This window comes from Desmodus rotundus, chromosome 3 (assembly GCF_022682495.2).
Source record: "Desmodus rotundus isolate HL8 chromosome 3, HLdesRot8A.1, whole genome shotgun sequence".
In the NCBI taxonomy this organism is placed as follows: Eukaryota; Metazoa; Chordata; class Mammalia; order Chiroptera; family Phyllostomidae; genus Desmodus; species Desmodus rotundus.
This window is the reverse complement of record NC_071389.1, coordinates 112,605,952-112,625,738: the sequence shown is the minus strand read 5'-3', so window position 1 is coordinate 112,625,738 and position 19,787 is coordinate 112,605,952. Positions and strand designations below refer to the sequence as shown.

Here is a 19,787-nt window from a genome sequence, read left to right as displayed (position 1 = left end):
AAGGGCCCAATCTGCCCTTGCCTGTCAGAGTGGCTTCACTCAAGCCAGAGTGGATGAGCACCCACAGGGCACGGAGCAGTGACAGGTCTCACTCACTTCACTGCCGCCCAGTGCAACAGCCTGAGGTTCGTATCCCCACTGCCAGGCCAGCACAGACCGCACTCAGGGACAGGCCCGTTCTAACCCAGAACTCAGCCCTTCACTCTCTCCCGGGGGCACCCAAGGCAAGGCCGTGGGTGGGAGGCTGCCACCTGTCTAGGAAGCTCTGAACATTGGGATGACATCTGGCAGCACTTTGCGTAGCTGCCTGGGAGGTGAGGGGGCAGGCAGCCACTCTCCCAGCACCCACATCCCCTCCCCACCCAAGGAAACCAGGAAGTACATAGGAAAATACAGTCTTTATTGGTCTTCTGAAACAACAAACCAGAAATATAATTTGCCTTTAAAAATCTTCCATCTCAAGATGAAGATACCACTATTGACAACATCCACCCCTCCCCACCCATTCCCTTTAGGCAGTCCCTAGATCTGGTTTCAGCTGGCAAACCAAAAGGAGGAAGACTGTACCCCCACCTGGGGAGGGCATTTAGCAGCCTGTCCTGGGGCTCCTTCTGCATCCCCTTTGGTGGATAATGGCCTTCTCAAAGGCCTTTCTGCCCCCCTCCTATCCCGCTCCACCACTATGCTCTTCTTTGAGATAGAAGGGCTTAGGGACACAAGGTGAGCAGGTCCTGCCCTGTCCTTCCTCAGACCCTGAGCCTCAGCGTTCTGCAACTTCTTCTTGGGCCACCATTGAGAACCTCCTTCCCAGCCTAAGGGCCAGAACCCAGCCCAATGTCTCCCGCCCTCCATGGGCCATGGGAAAACCAGTGTCTTGCATCAGACTCACAAGGAGGGGCAGACCTAGAAAAAAAGAATAGTGATCCCCGAGCCCTGCATAGCCCTCTTCTCACTGCCACTCCCACAGCCCTACAAGCAGGTATCCCTGCCCCTTTGGTGTAGTTTCAGACAAAGAACAAACAGGACCTGTGGCTCATGTTCTGGGTTGGAGCCCAGTCCAGGGGCAATGACCCACTCTGGGGAGTCAGACCGAGCAGACTAAACTGTGGGAAAGGGCACCCCACCACTGAAGCCGCTGAGCAGAGTGCAGCAATCCTGGCCCTGTTCCTGTGTCTGTGTGGGAGAATTTGGCAGGCAGTGAACTTCAGTGAAGGCTACCTGTTTTCCCAAGATGCCACCAAACACAGAGCATGACCCAGGCCCCATCTGAGGTCATAGGCCCAGAGGTGCTGGAGAGGGAAGGTTGAGAGGTGCAGAGCAATGGTTCCTGTGCTGCAGACTACAGGAGTGGAAGTGGTGGGTATCCCCACGGGGCTGGCAGTGATGATGCATTAGGTTCCCTTGGCTCTCAGGAGGCTGCCATCCACAGGCACTGCAGCTTCAAGGCCTCTGGATTGGTGTCCCTAGAAAACCCAGCAGGACAGGTGAGAGGGTTACCATGGTGACAGGCAGGCTCATCCACTTGGCCCACTTTAGAGGATCTCAAAGGCATCCTGTGTTGTCAGTTTGGGTTTCTCCCCTCTGTGGATTTGAGAAGATTTCAGTAAAGCAAGCAAACGTTCTTTGTTCTGAGGGCTAGAGATCCAAGGGGGAAACATGCTTCTGCTCCCCGAGTTCTCATGGCCTCTGTCTCCATGTGACTGTGTGTGTGCATCTGTGTGAGATCTTTTCAACTGATGTGATCTCACCAGTGATGCTATGAGTGTTTGTGAGAGTGAATTAGTGAATCCAGGAGCAGTGTGGTCGGCGTGGTCTCTAGAAGATATAGGGACACAATGGCTTCAGCCAAGCGAGTGTGTTATAATCTCAGCACTGTGCTAGATCCAGATGTCAGGGTTGGTGTGATTGCACATGAGTACCAGCTCTTGAAAACTGGACCCAACTTTCACACTATGGGTGATTAAGAATATCTCTCTAGCTTAGAAGAGAGTCACAGAAATGGACCACTGACTCTCATATTACTTCCTCCCCAGCCCCTAAATGCAGATGAGGAGGGCTGAGCAAGAGGTATGGAGAGTCATCTAGCTGTGACTACACCCAGGGCAGGAAGGGGAGTGCTCAGTCCAGAAGCTTCCATTTGCATACACATTCTTTCTTCCCTGTGGCCAGAAGCTCAGGGAGATCCCCCAGGTGATCCAAAGATTTGGTGACCCAGAAAGGAGCATCAGCAGGAGCCTTCAGCGTAATGGCTGCTTCCCCAATGATAGGAAGTCCACACTGTGGCTGGTTCTGGAGGGCTGTGGGGGAAGTGGAGCTGGGTACTGCGACAGAAAGAAGGGCTGGCCCTTCCTAAAGCAGTCTACATGAGCTCTCCTTGCCCTTCCTACCTGGGCCAGGTGGAGCTGGGCTCTTTCATGCTACAGAGGAGATCTGCTTCTGGTCTTCATGCTCGCCCTCCGGGTCTCCCATGAGGGGTTGGCGCTTCTTGAGCTCTCGGTGGTACTTGGCCATGAGGGAGGCATAGATGCAGCCATAGGCAGCAGCCACCACCATCATGATGCACACGATGCCGCAGACAACTCCGGCGATGATCACGGTGCCGATGGCCCGGCGCACACTCACCGGCCGGTATCTCTGCTTCTGGGGGCAGGCTGTACTGGGCTCGGGCTCGGGCTCAGCCCCCGGCTTGGGCTTCACAGGTTCTGGGCTGGCCTTGGTGCAGGGTGGCCCAGGACTATCCAGCCCAGCCGAGCTATTCTGGTCCTCCAATTGGGAGCAGTAGTTGAACATCTCCATGGGGACCATGCGCATGTCCTTCCCCCTCAGCTCCTTGGGTAGGGTGCAGGCAAGCTGGTCTAGGCGCCCTCCTGTATTGGAGGAGGAAAAAGAAGGGGCTGACCAGGCATCCAGAAGCTACACTCCCTCTCCCCAACCCCAGTTCCCAGAAACAGGGGGCCCAGAAGTTCTAGTTTCTATCAGTAATGCAGCCAGTCTTGGGATAACATGGATAGGTGAGGAAGGGAGGAGGGAAACTAGCATCTATGGTCAGCGAGGCACATACAGCTTGTCCTTTAATCCATGCAGAAGCCATAGAAAGTGGATATTGTCATGATTCCTATTTTACAGAGAAGCATACAACCATTTCAGTCATGCTTACTTGCTCCAGAGTCACACTGGCCCACAGGGTGAGACAATGCTGACACAAGCAGTGTTCAGGAAAGAGTTGTCAGTGAAAAGAGACAGCCAAGAGCCCAGCCAGACCACAGGTCTGCTCCTCTCCTTGCCCCTGAGTCTGCCTGCTTACCACCTGTATGTAAGCCTGGGGCACTGTGCTCCACACAGCATCTTATCCCTCCAGGGCTCCTCCCTCACAAAAAACACAAAAGCCAAAAACCATTGCCAACACCACCACTCTTCCATGTAGGACCTTTTGGTTGCCTAAGAGTACCTCCCCAAGTACAGAGAAAAAGTGTTAGGCGAGAATGTTTTTCTTTTCCTCTTCAGAGCAATCCAGTGGCCCCATCAGCCCCTGAACCTCAGTATCTCTGAGTGCAGAGGCATCTTGGGAGGGAATCCTGAAGACCCATTCAGGCAAAGGAGAGAGACCAGTACTAATGGTTGGGGGATGGGGTGCAGGCAGTAAAGGGTGCACAAGTTCACCATGACGATGGTGAAGTCTGCTCCACAATGGGGGGATGGAGATACAGAACATGGGAGGGCAAGAGAGAGAACAGCCCTGGAGAATGAGCAGCCTGGACGTGCCCTGGGAAGTCACAGTTGGGTCCAGTGAAGTCTAGATGCGGGCAATAGACTGCAGTTTATCTCCCAGCCCTATGTCCAATAGACATCAATCTTTTCCCAGGATGCTGATGAAAATAGCCAAGATTGTTTTTTTGAAGGAGTGTAAGGTCGAAAGCAATTCTACTATTAAAAACTTCTGAAAATATACATTCCCATTCCATGCCCTTTTGTGCTGAGAGTTGAGTTCCTGATGACTGATAAAAGGGCAAGGGCATTCCCTAGGGATAGCACATTGGTCTGGGTCTGAAGGCACTTGGCCTCTAATTCCTCCCTTCCCCTGCCCCCCACCCCATGACGCTGACAGCCTAGGTGGCCTTGGCAAGTCTTATATCCAGTGAAATATGCCCAGGGCTGCCTTTCTATAAGTAGGAGCTGGGTATAGACATGGAGGCAACTTTATCTTCTTCTTCCAAAGACATGAGGGTGAATTCAGGCTATGTCATCTTGTGCAAATTACTTAATGTATTTACTTGTGAGTCTAAGCTTTCTTGGTTGTGAAATAAGATATCTATCTCAATGAGCTATGAGGATGAAGATAGATAATGTACATTACAAGATGCTTGTAAGCTGGGTACTATGCAAGTATTTATTATTTCCCCAGTCATGCAAACGGAAGAAATTATCATAGTGACTAACATTTTGTGGCACTGTACAGGGTGTAAAGTGTTTTTAATAACTAAGACAAGAATATTGTGCAAATAACTGAGATTGTGGCTGGGTATGAAATGGAAGAAGTGAGACTTTGATGAAAACCATTAGCATTTCTTTCACAAAAAGTTTTGATATTGATTCATTTATTCAGCAAATATTCATTAAGCTTCTACTTTGTGCTGGGCACCAAAATGTATCTTATTAAGCTCATGTAGTATTATAACTACTACTAGCAAATGAGCAAATAAATAAGTTTTATTGAGAACTTACTTTATGCCGAGCACTTTTTCAGACATTTCACATGTATTGCCTATTGGATCCTCATGATGATTCTATAAGAAAGGCTGTCACCCACCCCATTTTACACATGAGGGCACTGACACGGGGACATTAATCAGCTCTCTCAGGATCTCACAGCTAGCAGGCGGCAGAGCCACAAATCAAACCCAGATCTGGCACTTTTAACCACCGTGCTTACTCCTTTGCCCTCCTTTTCCATTTCATTTAATCATTTCATAAGCCATTATAGAACTTTTTCGGTCAACAAAAAGGGGGAGGAAAAGAAACTAAAATGAAAGCCATTTGGCTTCTTATTAAAAGCTTTGATAACAGAATTTCTTGGAAGAGAGAGTTGAGATCATCATCAACATAAAAATTTGGCTTTATCTGTGGATTTAAATGATATTCCACACTCCCGAAACTGTAGGTATTTAAGAGATTGTTGTATTCAGAAAAACAAGGGTGGTTTTTCTTCCTCCTTCTACCATGCCAGAGAATCCCAGAGCCATACCTAATGGGACACAGAGAAAAATTATACTGTGTCTTTAAGTTCCCTCATGAAACCTATGAAAGGGGATCAAGTACAGTGAGTTGATCTGAAAGAAAGAGAGAAGAGCCCTGACTGGTGTGGCTCAGTTGATTGGGCATTAACCCACAGAACGAAAAGTCACCGGTTCAATTCCCAGTCAGGGTATGTGCCTGGGTTGCAGGTTTGGTCCTGGATTATGGGTTCAGCCCTAGGTTGCAGGTTTTGTCCCCATTCGGGCTGTGTGGCAACTGATTGATGTTTCTCTCTCACATCAGTGTTTCTCTCTTTCTCTGTCCCTTCCCTTCTCTCTAATAAATAAATGATTTTTTTAAATGCTGAAAAAGGAAGAGAAGAGAAGAGAATGGAGGGGGAGGGGAGGGGAACACAGAGAAGAAAGGGGAGCAGTGGAAAAGGAGGGAAACCAGCATCCCAGCCTCTACCCTCTGCTGATCATTTGGAGGTAGGCTGGGACTCCTTCAGTATGACTGGTGAAGAGGCAAGGTCACCTCCTTCTCCCTGGCCTTAGCCCTGAGTCAGCGCCCAGCCTCCAGGAAACATGTTGGACCACAGGTGACTCTCCCAATTCCTCACACCCAGGCAGGGATGGCTGTGCTCACCTCGGTAGGAGAACCACTCCATCCAGTGCTTAAAATCTCGCAGGTTACAGTCACACTCCCAGGGGTTGTCCCCAACCTGCAGCAGCTGCAGACTTGCTAGGGGTTCGAACGTCAGCCGGTCCAGGTTCTGCAGGCGATTGGAGCGTAGTGATAGGGAGCGGAGAGCAGGAAGCCCATCGAAAAGTCCCGGGGGTAGCTGGGCCAGGCCATTGATGGACAGGTCCAGGTGGCGGAGCAGGGGCAAGTGCTGCAGCAGGTCTCTGTCCAGGGTCCTGATGCTGTTATTGCGCAGCTGAAGCTCCGTCAGATTAGTCAGGTCTCGAAAAATGGAGCTTGGCAGCTGATCCAGGAAGTTGTTGGATAGGTCCAACCGCTGCAAGCTGGACAGATTGGCGAATGCCCAGCTTGGCAGGGCACTCAGCTTATTGTTCAAGAGCAGGAGGGTTTGGGTGGCAGCAGGCAAGTCTGGGGGCACAATCGTGAGGCCTAGGCCACTGCAATCCACCTCCAGATTGCTGGTGTCACACTTACAGGAGAAAGGACAGGCAGGGAGGGCCTCCACAGCATACAGGGTGATCCAGCAGGCAATCCCTGGAGGACAGACAGGTGGAAGGAAAGTGACAGGTAGGGGTTATCACCTCCTGCCTCTAGTACTCCTTACTAGTTCATGTCATAGCGGCTTCTTGCCCTTATCTCCTTTGGCCCAAGCCACAATCAATGCACACACACTTAAAAAGATAATTAACAAATACAAAACCCTGCTGTATTAGTTGACATCACATGGTGTCAGTAGAGATCCTTGCCTCATAGCATGTCTGGCAAAGGAATCACTTTCGTGGAATGTGATCCTGCAGAATGGCAGGCCTGAGTCCAGAAGACAAGCAGTGCTGGTCCACAAAGATGCTTCAGTTCACGTGGCAGCCCATGGCTGATCTTTTCAGGAGCTTCGGCCCCACTGACATCATAGATGTTGAAAAAGTGAAGGACATATGAATGTTAGAGAAACCTGCTCCTGTGTTTTCCTCCCAGTGTTACTGACAGGAAAAGGTTCTCTTTCCATACTGCTCCTTCCCCTTGCACCCCCACCCCAACCTGGAGCTGCACTAGGCTGAGACATGCCACACATTAGAGAGAGAGCACAAAGGGGCACTCCACACTTGCCCCTCAACAACGCCTCCAGTGTGTCAGATCTGCATGAGTCCCACATCCAAGATGGGACCAGAAACTTAGTGTGAGGACCAGCCAGGAGCCCAGCCCACCCAGGGTCCACTCCAGAGACCACTGTGCAAATGATGAGGATGAGACGCACAATTCCACTTCCCACTGGAGAGTACTTGTGCCCAAGCCACTGCAAATCATGGTGCCTAAGACAAATTTCATATTTATTCTCATCCTAAAGCCATCCATGCCTACCATAGCCTGAGCTCCTGTTCCTAAGGGCTGCAGGGTAGCATTTCTGCAGAATGGATCAATTCACAGCATTCCTTCTGTGCTCTCATGCTTTACCCAAGACTCTTCTGAGTAACCCAGTATAAGGGCCAGGAGCAGGGCTAGGGCCTCAGAGAACCATCACAAAAGGGTAGCTCATTCCATTGTTCAGCAGACTTTTCTAAGAATGACTGAAAAATCCCCTAGACTGTCTTTCTGAATATCAGAAAAGCCTGCTCACTGTGAAAGGGAAAAGAGATGAGCTCGGACTAGCTCGGTTTCATCAAGTCAGCCCCAAGAAACCCAGAGGAAAGGCCCCAGCACAATAAGCAGTGGAAGTGTCCAGCCCTAGCTCACAGCCCAGGTGGCTTCACCCAGAGAAGCAGCAGCCACCTGACCCTGAGTGCCTGGCTGGAATGCTCTTTAGTCTGGTAGGTGTCTGGTTATCTGGTGTTCCAAAGGGCAGAACTAGAAGAACAGGATGGACCTGGGTCCCTCCCTTGCCTGGAGGATCGATGACAACTGAGAGACACACTGTAAGGCTGACACCTGAGACTCGAGGGGAAATGAGCACAGGCTTGGTCATGGAAGCCAACTGGAGACCCTTCCTGGCTATGTGGGGGTGCCTGCTGCTCCCTCTCACCTCCTCACACTCTGAGCCCACCTGCTGCCAGGTCAGGCTGCCCCACACCACCCTGCACCGTGCATATAAAAATCAACCTTCTTCAGACTTCACTTCCCTGAGAAAAAATTCCAACCCATCCAGCCTTCCTCTCAAAAGATTCCATGTACCTAGAAGCCACTCCTCCCCCACCCTCAAGAAATTCTGAGTGGCACAAAAGTCCTAGTGACAAGAAAACATAACCCTATATTGCGAGGTGTTGAGTGATTCCAGAATGAGGCTGAAAGGAGATCTGAGTGGCTCGGGGATCAGCCACTCTCGAGTGGTGAATAATTCAGGCCACCTGTGTCAGGCAGCTGCCTGGCAGGGCTGACCATGCGAGGGGGAACTCAGGCAGAGTATGTCCCTCAGGACCACCTCTCACCTTCTACCATGGAGCCTTGGGCAAACCGGTCCTCATTGACCTTGTCCCTTTACCTCGTGTAAAGAGAATTCTTGGGGCTTCTTCACCCTGGCAGCTTTGTAAGTTTCCTTGTGAGAAATGGAGGGCCTGTTTCTTCACATGCAGGAGGGGTTGGATCCAGCCTGAGGTCCTTTCCAGCACCATATCCCAAGAGCCCACAAGCTGCCCTCATTTGAGTTGGGAAGACAGAGGCATAAGAGAGGTCTCCAGGTTCACCCAGCAGGTGATCCAGTGAGACAAGAGGAAGACCCACATTACAGCAACAGGGCCACGGGAGCAGGAACCACCAGCAGGGCGGGGGGGACTTCCTGGTTCAAGAACAGACCAACTTGGGGAAACAGAATCATCTGTCTTGGCCTCCAGCTCCTGATCTAACCACTGAGGCTCTCAGCAGCGACCCTTTCTTTAGCTGCCACAGATACCAGAAGCATGGTGGGTCTGCACAGGGTAAGCCCTGCCTTCCCAGAGCCAGGCCTTGGGCCTACCCGGAAATCCTAGACCTTTCTGCAGCCTGGATGCCTCACTTCAGGCCAAGCTAACCCTGACGCCCAAACCCCACCCCACCCCACCATACTCACAGGAGATCTGTCTCCACTGCAGGGCCAGCCTGGTCCTCTGCTCAGGGCCACTACCGGGGGCCAGCATGGTGAATGACTCAGCTCTCACAGCCCTGCACCTCTGGGGACAGAAGAGCCCCTTGGTATGCACCACCGGTCAGTCCTGGGAGAGAGAGAAATAGAAGGTGCTCAGCAGAAGCAGGCATTTGAGCCCCAGGCCCATCCAGCCCAGGGGTTAGGGAGAGGGCCCCGGTGTCTCTTTACACTCCTTGTCATTCCCTCTCCTGTTCCCAGCTACGATTCCCCGGGTGGGGGAAAGAAGAGGACTGAGGGGGCAGAGACTCCAGGAAAGCTTCCACCTCCCTGGGGTGATGGGGGCGGCATGCAGGGGCTCAGGTGACCTGGGAGACCTCACTCTGAGGCACAGCGCTGAGCTCTGTGCTGTGGATGCAGGAACTTCCCCACACTCTCCCCAGTGTCCCCACCCCTAGCCCCCTCGCCTCTTCTGGTTGCCTCTCTGGTGTGTTGGTCTCTGAAATGTTTTCAGAGCCATATGGCCTTTCTGTGTCACTGGGGAAACTGAGGGACATCTCTGCTGGGTGAGCACAATGAGGTCACAGCCCCACCAGTGCTCTTACACTCTTACCATGGCCCCAAGGAGTCAGAGAGCAGGCCCTCCTCAGGTGCTCTTGCTGCTAGGCGGCCCCTGCTTCCCCTCACCTTCGCCTGAGGGGAGAGTCACAAAGCTCAGCATCTGCTGCCAATCTGTAGTAAGACTCTCCAGCTCAGGGCTTCATGCTGCAGCAGCTGGATGAGTAGGAGACAGGGACACAGAGGAGAGGGTGAGATGTCAAAGCAGGTCTCTCTTCCAGAGAGAACAGAAGAGAGGGGCTTGAGGACCTGCCTGCCCCAACCTAATGACTCATTAGTGGGAGACAGGCCCTCCTCTGATACCCACTTCCTTCCTGGTTTGGCCAGGGGCCCTTAGGCGAAGCCGAGAGCCTCCTCCACTCTCCCAGCCCCATCAGAGGGTGGGCAAGGGGACTGTGGTGCTTGCCACTACAGCTAGCACAGAGCAAGGTGGGGAACGGGATGGTGGAACAGAGGGAGACTGCCAACAGCCCAGCCCCCTCCTGCTCCTAAAGGCACAGTCCTGTAATCTGCTGCTCCTGGTTGCCTCCTGGAATTTGACCTTTCTTGGTTGTCTAATTCATCCCTGGGTGAGTCCTCACTTCAGCCCCTCTCTCTCCTCCCACAAGTCTGGTTAATTCTGGGAGCCCAAGAAGCTAGTGGCAGAGTTAAGCAGACAGCTGAGGAGGTGGAAAGAGCTGCTGAAATCTTGGGTGAAGCAGGGTTTCCCTCAGGCATCTAGGGTCCTGCTGCAACTCTGGGTATCTGTCATCAAGTCTCTCCCCCACCCCCTTGGTTGCAGCTGTCTCCTGGAAGGTGATGAAATGAGCTGAGAACACAGCAGCCCCACAGGACCCTCTGCTGTGCTCCCAGCAAGGGTAGCCTGTTCAGGACAGGAGAGGCCCTGACTGTTCCTGGCTTCGTCTTCATTCTCCCCCTCTGCCACATCAGGAGGCTCAGAGTTATGAAGGCCTTGTGGTGGCTGGCAGTGTGTCTCAACAACTGGGTACAGATGTGTGGTGTGGGAAGCAGCCCAGTCCCCACAATGCCTCCTGGACAGTTCCCAAGACTTGGGCTGAGGTGCGAGGTGGATGTTTAGAGTAGCTCAGGTGTTGTTCCTGGCTGCTCTCCCAGGGCCAGGTCAGTGGAGCTCTGGGTTCAAATCCTCATCAGGTCAGTCCCTGGCTGTGCAGCCTTAAACAACAAGCATAAACTCTCTGGACCTCAGTTATCTTAGCTCTAAAAGTGATGACTATAATACTTAATGGGTGGAATTCCTGTGAGGACCAATCTAATTAAGGGAGGAGAGTTAACATTTACTATAGTTAGCACAAAAATTACCTTAGAAGATAATTCAAGTGAATGTGCCCAGCTTGGACTTGAGCCCGAGAGAGATGTGAGGAAACACCAGCAGCTCACAGCAAGCCTACGGGACACCTCTTTCTGGTCCCACCAATCTCACACGGGCCGACTGCTGTCCTCCCGAGCACACGCTGCATTCTTGAGCCCGCCCAGGCCAGTGGACCATCACAAGGCTCACTGCAGGGCAGGCTCTCAAACACCACCTCATAGGCCTCTGTCACAGACAGCAGCATCCACCCTGTCTCTGTCCCTCAGGCCCCGACCCTCAGAATGATCTCTTACTCCAGCAAGAACCCTCATAGCAAAAGATCACAGCACCCACATGATATTAGGGCAGGTCAGTGCCCACCCAAGGCACGGAGACAATGACAAACTTGCCCAAGGTCACAAGTAGGTCAAGGATGGAATTGCAGGCTTCTGAGCCTGGCTATTCATCCACTCCCCAGTGACTGTCACCCAGCATGGCCCCTATGGGGAGACATTTGTGTGCTCACAGAGTGGGGTACACACAGGCTCCCAGACATGTGCTTGGAGCTCCCAACACAGCACGTGGTGCAAACACACACCCACAGAGAGCTGTGCAATGAGGCACGTGCTAGCACACACACACACACACACGCACGCACACACGCACGCACGCACGGTGCCCTGCTGGCAGCCTTCCAACACTCCTCCTTGCAGCCAGCTTTCAGGCAGCAGAGTGAGAAGCCTGGCAGTTCCCGAGAGCCCCAGCCGACAGATGTCCAGGGACACGTCCAGCCTGGAAGTAAGGTCTATAGCAAACCCTCCAGGGCAGTCCCTACCCCAGGATGTGCTCTCTGCTCACACCCACATGAGGATGGGGACCCAATCCAACCCTCTGCTCCCACTCTATCCAGCTTCCTGCAGGGAAGCAGCGGGTGGAGAACCCCTCTCACCCAATCCCAGGCCCTATTTCCACCTGAGCCTCCTCTCCTCTTCCAAGTAGACACTCCTTTCTACCCCATCTACCCTTCCCTGGCCTCAGTGTCCTCCCAGAAGTGAGCCCAGGGGTTGACCAGCAAGCACCATTCCATGGAGGTAGTGGCCTCGAGTGCAGGTCCTGATGCCCCGTCCTCAGAACGATGTCACTATACAAAGCAAGTCAGGCAGGTCTCTGCAATGCAGACCCACAGGTGATATCTTGCAAGGTGGCGGGACATTGTTGGCCCTGGTATCTCTGCAGAAATGTGAAAGGAACGAGGAGCCCGGGTCCATGAGGGGGACCTGTGTTCCCTGGAGGGCTGACCTGCCTCCTTGAGCACCAGAAAAGTTGCCCTTATGGAGATATGGGCTTGAGCCCAGCATGTTGTAGCTCTTGGCCTCTGTCCATTGGCACATCTCCAACCAAAGGGCCTCTTCCCACCTCTAGGAGTCTCCAGCCTCATCAGAAAAGGGATGACCTACATGAGGAAGCTTGGGGAGCAGCTGCTGCAGCAAGCATTGATGGGCCGCTGGAATAAACCACCGCTACCCAGGAGGGCAGCCCCCACCCAGCGTGGAGAATGGGGGGGTGGACAAAGAGTCAGAGGCCCTGCCAGAAAGCTCTCCTCTCTCCAAGCCCCACAGTCTTGGGGCTCTAGATGCTGGACCTGCTCCCAATCCTCACAAGACTTTTTGTCCCAGTTCCAAAGAGAGAGACACCAGAGAACAAGGGGAACCTTCTCCACTGGGCTTTTCTGGGAGAACCAGGATAGGGCCAAGGAGCTAAAAGCAGTCAAGTAGGGAACTCCCAGGAACCGGAAACATAGGGCTAAGTGCTCCTACCCAAACTGTGCTCCAGGGACTGGCCACATGGTCTCACTCAGGAACCTCTTAGAAATGCAGAATCTCAGGCCCCACCCCAGGCCAACTGAATTAGAATTAGCATTTTAACAAAATCCAGACCATTCATATGCATATTCCAGTTTGAGAAGCACTGGGCTGGATCACTTCTCTCCCAGCTGACCCTAGCACCCTCAGGAGGCCATGCTGGTCCATCTTTGGAAGCCAGGCACCAGCCAGGGGATGTCAGTGACCTGGGCAGAGAGGAGAGGGCACTGATGTTAGCCCTTTCTTCCAGAGCCTCTGTATGGGGAGGAGCCATTACCATAGCAGCAAACACCTGGGGGTAATGTTCTTAGCCCTCATAACAGCTCTATGAGGATAGTATTATTACTAACACCATTTTGTAGATGGGGAAACCTGAGGCACAAGAAATTGAGTAACTTCCCCCAGGTTAGGTAATGGAAGAATGCAGCTCTGGGCCCGAGTGGTCTGGTGACAAAGCTCCTAGCTCAGCTGCCTTTATAGGCTTCCAGGTCCGCTCTGTTCATGATCTGCTTCCACACAGAGAGGTTCCTGATACAGGAAGGAAAAGGCAGAAAAGGGAGATGCCACCTTTCATTTGTGCAGAACCTCACAGTTAATGGGCATTTCCTTATTTGCTCTCTCATTTGAGCTGAGCAGACATGTGTTCTTAACCCTCCTACTGCTGCAGAAGCAAGCTCTGGGCTGAGCCGGACTGAGATGCAAGCCAGGTCTTACCCTCCCCCACCTCCCGGCCCTGCCCCCCCACCCCCCACCCCCCATCCCCCTCTGCCCTGTCCAGAAATATCACAGATGCAGCAGGAAAAGCTCCAGAGGCCAAGATCTGGTCAAGAGAGTGGAGGGGGCTTTCTAGAAACCATTCTGATGGAGGGTTGGGTGCTGAGGTGAGGAGGGTGGGCTCGGAGCCCCAGGGATGCCAGGGTGAGAAGGCAGTGACAGAACAGGAGGCAGAAAGAAGAGCAGAAGGTTCCATGTGCTCCTACCAAGCTAAGTGGGAGCAGTGTCCCCTGGAGCCTGGGGGTGGGACCCACTTCCCCAGGAGGCACCCATGGCAAGGAGCATCCTGCCCTGCTCTCATTCCCTGCAGATGCTCAGGTTAGGATGACTCCAAGCCGTAGCCTCTCATGCCTCTGCTCCAGCCATCTCTCCTACAAATGGAGGTTAATCCTCCAAGTAAAGTGGGCTTAGGCTGCAGCTAGAAACCACCAAGCAACCCACGACAGGCCTGGTGTCCATGCCCCTTCCTCTGATGCTTCTGCATGTTCATGCTCCCAAGTCAGGTGTCCAAACCACACAGCCAGTTAATGCCCATTGTGCCTCAACCGGGGGTTCCTGACCCCTGGGAAGGCGTGCTGGCCCTGCTGTGCACACCCTCCCTGGTGTCTCACTTTGATCAAGGCACCTAGACTCAGAATGAGGGTCCCCCTCGGCACCAGACTCACTGAACCTAGAAGCAAAAAGGGCCTTTGCAGTCTTCTCTGTACCCCTTTTGTCCTGCAGAGAGGTGAAGGCCACAAGCTAGTGAGAGGCAGGGCCAGGGTTGGGGCCACTTCTTAGAGCTGCAAGGATAGTGTCCTCCCCACCCAGAGGGTCAAAGAGGGACCTGGATGACAGAGCGTCCCAAGCTGAGCCACATGTGGCAGGGACCGTGCATAGCTGGGCTCCCCCACCTGCTGCCTCCACCCTGGCCATCCAGGCCCTGCCAGAAGACACTCTCAGTCTTTTCTCTGCTGGCCGGCCCCTAACACATGCTGCCCAGGCAGCACAAGCAGGCTTTTTAAAATTCTCTATATTTGTACTTGGAATAGACAAACCCTTCTGATTCATTTTTAAATGCATGCCCTATTCTCGCCCCTGGCTTCCTGCACCTGGTTTCTTTGTCAAACATCCCCAATCCCAAACAGACCCTCAGGGAAGTGGAGCAAAAAGCCGCTAAGTCAGTCCTTATGAACAAGCTGCAAGCTCACTGAGGCCCTGGCGCTGGGACCAGGGCTGGGCGGGTGGGGGTGAAGGAGGCCTGATCTGGGGATAGAAGGAGGGAGGCCCCAAGAGGGGAGAGACTGCTTCTGCTTAAACTCCTTATCCTCTCCCCACCCCAGAGTGCCCCAGATACCCCAACATTACATAAACTCCCTGCCCCCCTGGCATGCTGCCCACGTAGCCCAAAGCAGCCCCCAAGTCCTGGCTTAGGCGCCTGGGAAATGGAACGGGGTTTGCTTATCTTGGATACAGACACAGCTTCCAGACAAACCCCAAAGAAACCAGATCAGTTGCCTAAAAATTCTCCTCCTTTCTCCTGCCACCCCCGCCTGGCTTTCCTGGTCTCCCTCTCTGGCAGCACCAGGGACTGTGCCAGTGGGGAGGTGGGGTGGGAAGAGCAGGAAGCTGCTGTGGGTTTCCCTCCAGGCTGGACTTCCCCCGCCCATCTCCACGTGCTCAGCTTCCCCCCCATACCCAGTCCCAGCTGATGTAGTTATCTAAGCTGTAGAGTGTCAATCCAAGTCACAGCCAACATGCCTTGACAGCCAGGAGCCAATCTCACCACTATCACCCCCAGAAACACAGAGCACACGGCTCAGGGAGAAGACAAAGCAGCAACCTAGAACTGAGTGGGAGGTGGGGACTTCCAGTCAGACCCTCTGCTTTGTCAATGTGGACCTCGGGGCTGCTGAGAGAGGCTGTCCTGCTCCCACTCAGGTGTCCATGCCCCACTGGGTTGGTAAGCCAGGCAGGCATGGCTTGTTTGCAGACCACCTGCTCCCCCTAAGCTAAGTCCACACCCCCACTGAGCCCCAGGTGGGCTAGGAGCAAGGCCTGGGGTCCACCAAGGCTCTTCTCCTTCATCCATTCCCAGCCACGCCCCCAGCAGGGTTGCTTCCCCCACAGCTGTGTGGACCCGCGTCCAGCCAAGCAAGGGCTCCTCTGCAGCCTTTTCCAAGGACAACTGCCCAAAGGCCACAGCCCCACACTGAGGGCACCCTGTAAAAAGGCTGGGACCGTGAGGTCTGTTCCCAGGCCTCAGTCATCACAACCCTCCAGCCCTCCACCCCACCCTACGCCACCATGCTGTCTCTGCACCAGCCCTCTCTCCAGCACCTTTCTTCCCACAGAACCAAGTTCCTCAGGCTGTCTGCTGAGCTGGGCGGGCAGACAGCACAGGGTTCTTGGCTGGATGTCCCCGTGCTGGAGGGACTGGCTTCTATGTCACACAGGCCTGTCATCTGGCACTGGCACTGCCCTCCTCCCACCTGTCCTTCCCTAGCTCCCCCCTCCCCAGCAGAATCCCAGCTTACGTCCCTAACACTGTGAGGTCAAGAGTTCCCTGTGCCCCGGACCTGTGGGCTGCCCAGATGCCCAACCCTGAGCCCTTCCCCAGCCCCAGCATTGCCCCCAGGCAGGGGGCAGCAGCAGCTACCTATCTGTGCAGGGCAAAGAGATCCAGTGAAAACGGGACCCAAGTCCCCTTGCTCCAGCCAACCTCTACCCCCACGAGTCCTGTATTCCTTCCCACCAACGCACAGCACTCACCTTCTTTCACCCTGACCTCGAGCTCCTGAAATCAAGTAGCTGTGAACTGTCCAGTGAGCCGCTCCTGGGATTCCTGGAGAAACCCAGGCAGCACCGCCAAGCAGAGCGCAGTGGGCACTGAGCCCCCAATCCGGCGGGAGCAGGGACCTGGCACGCAGCACACCGCACGGGGAGAAGGAATGCCTGCCGCCACCGCCGCCGCCAAAGGGACAGGGCTGCTGGGTCAATAACAAACTGAGAGGGAAAGAGGGAGGGACAGAGAGGAGAGGGGAAGAAAGGGGAGAGAAGGAGAGAGCACGCGCGCGAGCAAAGAGACGGAGCAATGGAGTGACAGCTGGGGGTACATCTGTGATGACAGCGACAGTAGCACACACAGGCGGAGGAGCGCGCACAGAGGCGCGCGCACAAACTGGAGGCGCTCACGGCCCGGCCGGGGAGGGCAGCGCTCAACCTTGAAATGCTCACATTTCAGTGGAAAAAGGGTCTATGGATTAATAGTTCCCAACTCCAGGAAGGAGAAACGCTAGTTTACCGTGCATCTCCACCTTCCTTCCCCTCCCCGCGCTGCTCCAGGCTCTCCCCGCCCCTGACCCCTGCTCCAACTCAGCCTCTCCCCTCTCTCCCTTTCCCTTTGGAGAAAGAGGGTCAGGGACCCAGCTTGCAGAGGCCCTCTGGGAAGCTGGGTCTGTCACCTGTTCAAGCATGTGGGGCAGCATCTCCCATCCTGCCTGTGGAGAAGGAAAAACTGAACCCTTCTCTCAGTCAAAGGGGCCTTCATTTCAGGCAGGGTAATTGGAGAGGCTCAGAGGGGGCCATCTGCCTGCTGTCCTCAAAAGGAGCTGGGAGCCTTGGAGCCAGGGTCACATAGTCATGTGGAGGTCACTGAGCCTCAGTGCCCACCGTCCAAGGCTATTTAGTGGAGCAAAATGTCAGAACCTGCTGGCGCTGGTGGGCATACTGTCTGTGGGTCCCTGAGGTGAGGAACACAGGTATTCAAGAACTCAGAGGCCTCTTTACAAACAATCAGGATGAAGATGTTGGAGAAACTGATATTCTAAGAGATGGCCAGTAACTGATCCAAAGGCAAAGGAAGTTAAGCCGATGGCCTGGGCATTGACCCCTAAGTGACCCTTCCTTGCAGTTCTTATAGCCGGCCTGACAAGCAGATGGCAGATCGTGTGGCGTGTTGGCAGTGCCAGTGATGTCAGGGGTATCCCAGTGTCCCTCTTGCATTTCACAGACTTTCCTGGGGGATTCACCATCAGGACTGCGGGTGGGGGTTGAGAAAGCCCCCTGACTCAGGACACCCCTAACAGAATGCTCCTGCCCCTCCTTTCTGTCTGCTCTGCTGGGCCACACAGCAGTGGAGGGCCTGGGCTGCTGTCCCAGGGGGAGAAAGAACCTTTTACCTCCTGAGAACCCCCCTCACCTACACAGAGGTCACATGCATCTTGCCCTTCAGGCTAAATGCTCCCAATGACCCCTAAACAGACTTCCCACTTTGCAGCCCCAGAACGCACATTCTTCCCTAAAGCTGGAATGCTTCCCTGAAAAACTGAACCACAGCATGGCCTCCTCTGTGACGTTTCCCTGGTTAGTCCACAGACTTGACCTTCTCCTCTGATCTATGGCCTTTCTTTAGGCCACCCTGTGGTTATCACAGAAAATGTATGGCAGCTTTCTGTGGTTGCTTTGCCTGCTTTCCTACACTGTGAGCAGTTCCAGAGGAGGACCTCGGCCTCACCCCTGCAGGTGCTGAGCACGGGAGGGAGGTCCAAGCAAGGCACCGGAGGTTGCAGAGTCGGACTCTGCTGCTCACTAACTCGCTCGGTGATTTTCAAACTTCTTCATCTCATGGCACATATAAACTAATTACTAAAATTCTGTGGCACACCAAATATATATATATATATATATATTTTTTTTTTTACTGATCTGACAAAAAATAACAGGTATAATTTTGATTCATTCACACCAGGCACCTATTTTGTTGGCAGTTGTCATATTTTTATTTGATAATCTAAGGGAAAAGAGGTCAGTGCCCCTGACTAAATGGTCAGGTATTGCATGTTTTAAAAATTCTTGTGGCACACTGGTTGAAAACTGCTCTGGGGTGGGGGACATAAGGGGACTAAATGGTAATGGAAAAATATAATAAAGATTAAAGATTACTTCTGAAACACAAAAAAGAAAAAGAAAAACAGAGAAAATGGCTCAACTAGCTAAAAACTGATTAATTAACCAACAGCCCTGGGCTTGGGTTTTCTCCTGCAGAATGGGCAAGTGGGGTGGCGAGACCTCTGGTCTCCCTTCTGGCAGTGGCACTCTGTGACCCAAGTATTTGCTGCACACCTGCAGACTCCCGCCCTTGTGTTAGGAAAGGTGGCCCCTCCTAAGGCTGTAGTCTGCGGGCTGGGTTACCCAGGCAGAGGAGGGGGAAGGACAAAGTAGATATGAGACCTAGGAGGTAAAATATGGAATTTCTGACTCCTCAGGAGTGCGGCCCTGACAGGGACTGTTTCTCTGTGCATGTGCAGGTGAGCGTGAATGTGTGTGTGCACAGCTGTTTTGTTTTGCCTTCTGTGATGACAAAGCAACACTGAGGTGACAGCCAGGACACAGGCAGAGCGAAGAGGTTCATCTTGATAAGCGTCTGCCGCGTGTGGCCTTATTGAGGCTCTTTGTTAGGTTGTCTGCCAGCCAAGGAGATCTTAAAGAAAAGCTGCTTTGGAAGACAGCCCGAGATCATTGTGGAGAAGCAGGTGAGAGAAGGGCGGGAGAGGGACAAGGCGGGTTAAGGCCAGGAGAAGGGGGTCTAATTTGTCCTCTATCAGGTTGTGGCATGTCCCTCTGGGATCGAGGTCAGGGTCTAAAACAAAGGCCCACATGCAGAGGCATAAGGGGGGTCTCTTAATAACCTATGACAGGTGGGGGAAGCTGCCTTCAAAGGCCAAGTGCCTCACATTCCTGGGGCCCTTTTGCTTGGATTTCTGTCTTCACCATGAGTTAGTACTGAGCCTGTCTATGAACAGTGCCATGAGATATCAGCTCCTGCACACAGTAGGCTTATTAGGAGGTGCTGGGAGGTGGGCAGCCAGCCTGGTGCTGCCCCAGGTGAAGGTCCACCAAGGATCTAACAACCCAAGTAGCAAGTGACCAGAACAGGAACCCGAGCTGCCCTGGTGGGTCCCCCAGGAGACAAGGCCGGGCTTTGTCAGTGTCTGGGGAGGAAAAGCACTGTTCGGGTTGTGAGGCAGGAGCTGAACAGAAAGATTTGAAATGATTAAAGCTGAAGGGTACACGCCGTTGGACCTGGCAGAACACAGTGGATATGTTGTTGAGGATGTTCCCGTGCTCCTCACCACCTTCCCCATTCCATACCAGCCAACATCTGACAGTGCCTACCGTAAGGAAGTTCTTCGTGTCCCACCTAAATTCCCCACTTGTCAGTGGATTTCCTCCTAGGTCTTCAAGGGAATCAGAGCACAGCTAA

The 19,787-nt window shown here is 53.4% G+C and overlaps 2 protein-coding genes across 4 annotated transcripts in view; one reads left to right on the top strand and one right to left on the bottom strand.

The window, feature by feature from the left end:
• Positions 1-19,787, top strand: part of CACNA2D4 (calcium voltage-gated channel auxiliary subunit alpha2delta 4) — a 130,564-nt gene that overhangs the window by 87,899 nt on the left and 22,878 nt on the right. The window contains exon 28 of one of the 2 annotated variants that reach the window (XM_045195517.2): positions 12,330-13,360. The exons of the other annotated variant lie outside the window; for it this stretch is intronic. Within the exon in view, the coding sequence (XP_045051452.2) occupies positions 12,330-12,682 (353 nt within the window). The 3' untranslated portion in view covers positions 12,683-13,360. Of the gene's footprint in view, positions 1-12,329; positions 13,361-19,787 lie in introns of those variants that run through there. 2 annotated transcript variants of the gene reach the window in all.
• LRTM2 (leucine rich repeats and transmembrane domains 2) lies at positions 528-18,097 on the bottom strand. 2 transcript variants are annotated; one of them, XM_024555686.3, is made up of 6 exons: positions 16,295-18,097; positions 9,594-9,754; positions 8,969-9,110; positions 5,878-6,468; positions 2,388-2,867; positions 528-1,463 (listed from the first exon to the last, which is right to left on the bottom strand). In XM_024555686.3, exons 3-5 carry the CDS (start codon positions 9,033-9,035, stop codon positions 2,413-2,415), a joined length of 1,113 nt encoding a protein of 370 aa, XP_024411454.1. In that variant the 5' UTR covers positions 9,036-9,110; positions 9,594-9,754; positions 16,295-18,097; the 3' UTR covers positions 528-1,463; positions 2,388-2,412. The 2 variants fall into 2 exon arrangements, with proteins under 2 accessions (XP_024411454.1, XP_045051557.1); XM_045195622.2 differs by having other exon boundaries at positions 528-2,867.